Source organism: Scyliorhinus canicula, chromosome 9 (genome assembly GCF_902713615.1).
Source record: "Scyliorhinus canicula chromosome 9, sScyCan1.1, whole genome shotgun sequence".
NCBI classification, from domain to species: Eukaryota; Metazoa; Chordata; class Chondrichthyes; order Carcharhiniformes; family Scyliorhinidae; genus Scyliorhinus; species Scyliorhinus canicula.
In genome coordinates this window covers 31326102-31331697 of record NC_052154.1, presented here as the reverse complement: position 1 = coordinate 31331697, position 5596 = coordinate 31326102, and the positions used below count along the sequence as shown (strand labels likewise).

The 5596-nt window shown below is 46.9% G+C and overlaps 1 protein-coding gene across 1 annotated transcript; it reads left to right on the top strand.

Moving 5' to 3' along the window:
• The first annotated feature begins 354 nt into the window (after window positions 1-354).
• On the top strand, window positions 355-3621 carry LOC119971198 (adenosine receptor A3). Its single transcript, XM_038806415.1, has 2 exons — window positions 355-679; window positions 2430-3621. Exon 2 carries the CDS (start codon window positions 2510-2512, stop codon window positions 3599-3601), a length of 1092 nt encoding a protein of 363 aa, XP_038662343.1. The 5' UTR covers window positions 355-679; window positions 2430-2509; the 3' UTR covers window positions 3602-3621.
• Window positions 3622-5596: the final 1975 nt, after the last annotated feature.

Below are 5596 nucleotides of genomic sequence, written 5' to 3'. Positions count from 1 at the left end.
GGCTGTTGGATATGGGGTGGCTCTCATTAATTGTAAGGAAATAGGGTTTAACTGGTGATAATTGGTTTCCCACCACGCTATGGCAAGATCATGATTTCACCCAGGGGAGTGGGCTGTTTGCATTGCAAACGGTTTGGCGCCTGGTGCGTATACCGTTTTCGGTCTCTCCCACTATTCGCTGGCCTTGTTTCGCGAGGCCCGAGCATCACGCCCTCTGTGTGAGACAGAATTGGCATGGTAGATTCCGCTGGACAGTCAATGGTTACATCACCTTTTAAGGTGTGTTCTCAAACTGGATGTAGTTAACCGCTGTTGACAGGCCTTCTACTTAGAGAAGTTGCCGCGGCAGCCAAGGCAGGGGACTGGGACGAGGAATTGGATGGTGTATAGCCAATAGCTACAGATTCTGGCAATTCTTCCACTTGTCCCGTCACCTATTTACATCTGGAAGGCAATGGGTGGGAAGCTTAGAGATAAGTGCAGACAAAGCACTGCGCGTAATGATGCTGACTTGCGTCAGACGGAATGTCCACTATCCTGTTGGAAAGACCGAGTTCTGCAATCACTTGAAGCCACCATCGAATAACACCGGGACATGGGTCCTCCGAGCTATACTCCCCTACCAGGCTGCTGCCAATAACCAGGCACTGACTACACATCGCACTGACTACACATCCAGGTAGGTGCTCAGAACCGTCTGCTTGTAAACATTGCTGACAAAGAAATTCTCCAGTATCTTTTCAAAAACGAAATAGTAAGCCCGTTAAAGGCGACTGGGGGTACTTCCCCCCCCCCCCCCAAATATGATAGAATGTTACAATCTTACAGCACAGAAAGTTATTCGGCCAGTCGTGTCTGCGGGTTATTTTGAAAGAAGTTCGGAATGATTCCCTCCCGCCCCTGTTCTTTCCCCTTAACCACGCACATTTCATCCTTTCCAGTGTATGTGACACAAGTGGAAACATTTTCACTTATTCTGACATTTGGGTTAGAATGACAGCAGCCGAGCTGTCACCTGTCTGTGAGGGAGGCAGTACTGTGAATGAAACAGTAAGCTGAATTTACCAAACTATAGCATTAGAAATGTATGATTTTCGTTCATTTCCTTTTCTGTTAGCTGAAGACGGCACACCACTGGCAGTATAACGTACTATATTCATTTAAATCATTACTTCGGAAACCGTTGCTAAAGTAGACCGTCTGCCTTACAATGAACAAAACACATATTCAGCACCGCTTTGACATGAAATACCAGTCCAAATTGATAAATATTTAAAAATATTCTCAATTCCCCGACTCCATTGTTAAATTGTCTCATACTCTCGCACGGTCTGTTTATATGTGTGTATATATGTGTGAGACTGTGTAAATATGTGTCGGACTGTATGTGTATATGTATGAGACTATATATGTGTGAAACTATATATATACATATGAGACTGTGAGTTGTGAGATTGTGTATATATGTGTGAAACTGTGAATATATGTGTGTCAGACTGTGAGAATAGGTGAGATTTTCGTGCGTATATGTGTGTGAAAGGTTTTTATGTGTGAGACTATATATATGTGTAAGACTATGTGTGTGAGACTGTGTATATGTGTGAAACTGTGCATATGACTATATATATATATACACACACACGTGTGTGAAACCATATAGATATATATTTGTAAGACTGTATATGTGTGAAACTATACATATATGTGACTGAGTATATATGCCTGAAACTATATATGTGTGAAACTGTATATATATATGAGACTGTGTGAGTATATATGTGTGAATCTGTGTGTATATACACAACTGTGTGTATATGTGTGAAACTGTGTATATGACTGTATATATGTGTGCGAGACTATATATGTGAGTATATGTGTCAAACTGTATATATGTGTGAGACTATATATTTGTGAAACTGTATATATGTGTGAGACTGTGTGTGTATATATATGGTGTAATTTTATGTGTGAGACTGTATATGTATGTGAGTATATATGTGTGAAGCTCAGTGTATATATATATGTGAGACTGTATATGTATGTGTGATACTCTATGTATGCGTGAGACTATATATGTGTGAGACTGTGTATGTGTGAGACTCTGTGTATACATGTCTGAGATTCTGTGTACGTGTGAGACTCTATGTATGTATGATACGCTGTGTATACATGTGTGAGACTATACATGTGTGAGGATCTGTGTATACATGTGTGAGACTACATGTGTGAGGCTCTGTGTATACATGTGTGAGACTATACATGTGTGAGACTGTATACATGTGTGAGACTCTGTGTATGTGATGTACTTGTCTTTTTTACCCAAGTTTAATGTTAAAGTCACTAGAATACACACCACCTGAGTTACTGTTAGTCTGTTGACGATCTCTGATGTGGGCGGCTAACTGAACCTCTCACCTACTCTTTCACAGGTAAATGTGCTTCGTTTAACAGGAGGACAGGCCACCGAACAGATTTAATTTGACTGGGAACTCAATAGAAGACGAATGTGATGCCAGACTACCTCAGTAACCTGACGGCAGAAGGGGCCGGCTCCTCCAGCCAGAGATGCCCCACTGTGGGGAAGGGTAGTGGCGCCGGCTGTGTGTGCAGCTGGTGTTGCTGCGGCCTGCTGAACAGGATACTGGTGATCACCTTCATGGTTATCCTGGCTTGCGGGGTGGTGGTGGGCAACATCATCACGGTGACGGTATTCCTGCGGTCCAAGCAGTTCCGAACGCCCCAGGGCTATCTGAAAGTCTCCCTGGCCCTGGCTGACATGATGGTGGGGCTGCTGGTGGTCCCTTTCTCCGTCTATACCGAGGTGGGCCTGGTGAGGAGCGGCGCGCTGCCAGTCTGGTACCAGGGCTATTCGGCCACGGGAGGCAGCCGGCCCTGGCAACCCTGCAACCTGATTGGCGTGGTGTTCGCCGGCTGCACCTTCGTGTCCATCAGCACCATCTTCCTGCTGACGGCGGAGCGGAGTGTGGCCATCCTGAAACCTCTCCACAAGGGGTCAGTCATCACCCGCAGGAGGACCTTCCTCCTCATCTCCCTGTCCTGGGTGGCGGCCTTCCTGCTGGCCACCTCCCCTCTGCTCTCCAGCCGCCGCTTTGTCCTGGAGTACAACGAGTGCAGCCGGATGTGTAACTACGCCTTTGTGCCCGACGCTTCCCGCCAGTCCAGCTGGAGCATCCTGCTGCTCTTCCCGGCTTTCGACTTCGCCATCCTGGGGGGCACTCTGGCGGTCAACGTGCTCTCCTTCAGCAGCATCCGCCGCTACTCCAGGAGGCGCAGGTCCCTGGCTGAGGCGGAGGGCCAGGCGGGCTCCCTGCGCCCCTCTTTCTCAGACATCAAAGCCGCCAAAACCATCGCCATCCTGACTCTGATCTTCACCGCTTCCTTCAGCCCCGTGGCTGCCTTCGTGGTGGGCAACGTGCTGGGCTACCGCTGGTGTAACTTCTCCTTCTTCGCCTTCTGGATCCTGGCGTCAAACAGTTGCTGCAATGTCATTATCTACAGTGTCAGGGACCACAGGTTCCGCAAGGGGCTGCACCAGTTACTCCACAAAACCCTGCACCCATTCCCAAAAAACAGCTGCTGAGCTTTGAGGAATTCTGCTTTTCCTCACCTTCCTGACTGACAGCCAGCACACCACCATTTTGATCCAATAAATTCAAAAATCTCACCTAGCTTTCAAATTACCAGCAGCTTTCACATTTACCTAATATTGGGCACATTAGTTAAATACAATCATAAAGAGGAATTTCGGAACATTTAGCAGCTTACAAACTGTGCATGGTGGCACAATGGTTAGCACTGCTGCCTCACAGCACTAGGGACCCGAGTTCAATTCCAACCTTGGGTCACTGCCTGTGCGGAGTCTGTACGTTTGCCCTGTGTCGCATGGGTTTCCTCCGGGTGCTCCGGTTTCCTCCCACAGTCCAAAGATGTGCAGGTTAGGTGGATTGGATATGCTAAATTGTCCCTAGGTGGTATTACAAGTATAGGGTGGGGATTGGGATAGGTTAGGGTGCTCTTTCAAAGGGTCGGCGCTGACCAGATGGGCTGAATGGCCACCTTCTGCAGTGTAGGGATTCTATGACTTGTATACATTTTCTGCTTTGATGCAGGTGTCAAAAATATTAACAAGGCTAATCAATCAATTATTTTGAAGTTTTTCAAAAGAATATTGAAGTTTTACATTTTAACTAACAATACAACAAAACCACAAAAATTATACAATAAAAAAAGGCTCGACATACATGAATACAGAGGGGGACAGGAGAGCAGCAGTATAACTAACTCGATACAATCATTAGGCACAACTTGATGCCTCTGCAAGCCCAACCAGAGCACAAGGGAGAAACAGGAAACATGGTAAAATGGTGCACACCTTCCCACACAGCGAAAGCTCGCAAATGCCATGAGAGTTCAGGATAATTGTTTTGCATCACGTTAGGGTGTGCACCAATAGATATCTCCCTCAACTCTAGCAGTACCAGAGGCACTAATCGCATAACCCAACCTCCTCTTGGATACCAGACCCATCAGCAACATGCATGAACCATTCACGGATTCTTTATACCCACCCTCAAAAAAAGGAAACACACAAGAACCCCAGCTCTAAAAGGATGTTGCATATATATCGTACAATGAAACATAACCCCCGCCTCAGGCCCAGGACAGAACCAACATCATTCCACACATTTATCCAGAGAGGTCCAGCAGTAACATGACTGGATTATGATCAGTGCTGTCAACACCTCCCAAGAAAATAAAAAGGAAAGAGAAGTCGAACTAGTGTAGGTCACAGGATATCAAAAGATCAGGACTCCACCGTTGGCCAGTTTTCCCATGATGCACGCCCATCACCCAGTAATGGAGAAGAGAACAAGCAGCTCATTCAACAAGAAAGGGCCCCGACTATTAGGCGGGAGCAACAGGATATCAACCAAAGTATAGGACACGGCTCAACGCCAGGTCCTTGTGCATAGAAAAAGCAAATCTCAGCCTCTCAGGTTGTCCCTGATGAGTACCTTTGAGAAGGGACATCCTGAGCTCCAGGGACCAACAGGATACCAAGCACACCACTGGACCTGGCCTAGCTCAGCACATTCTGACACACAGAAATCAGTACCCCCAGGACCTCCAGCACACCGCAAAACCTACATCCCAGCCGATCCTGCACCTCACCAACCACACCCAAGACAGTGCACCTCACCCATTCACACCAAAGAAAAAAGGATTACACCAGCCTCCAGCCGGGGAGACCCCATTACCGAAGAGAAGAAGAATTGTTAAGACACCTTATAATTGGGTGCCCTGAGAGGGGGTTGTGACGGTGTTGCTGAATCCCTTCCCCCTCCTGTACAATAAGGGGAAACTCCCATACACCACTGGACCAGACCAGGATTTATAACAGCACACTGCTCACTCAGGTGAAGAGAGAAAGAAAGAAATTCCCGAAGGGAAGGATGACCGAGCTGACCTAGGAATATTAGTCACTGCCCTGCACTGCACACCTCCACAAGAAGAACGTTAAGGAAAATGACAGCTCTTCCCCAACAGAGAAACAAACATTGCTTCCACATGCGAG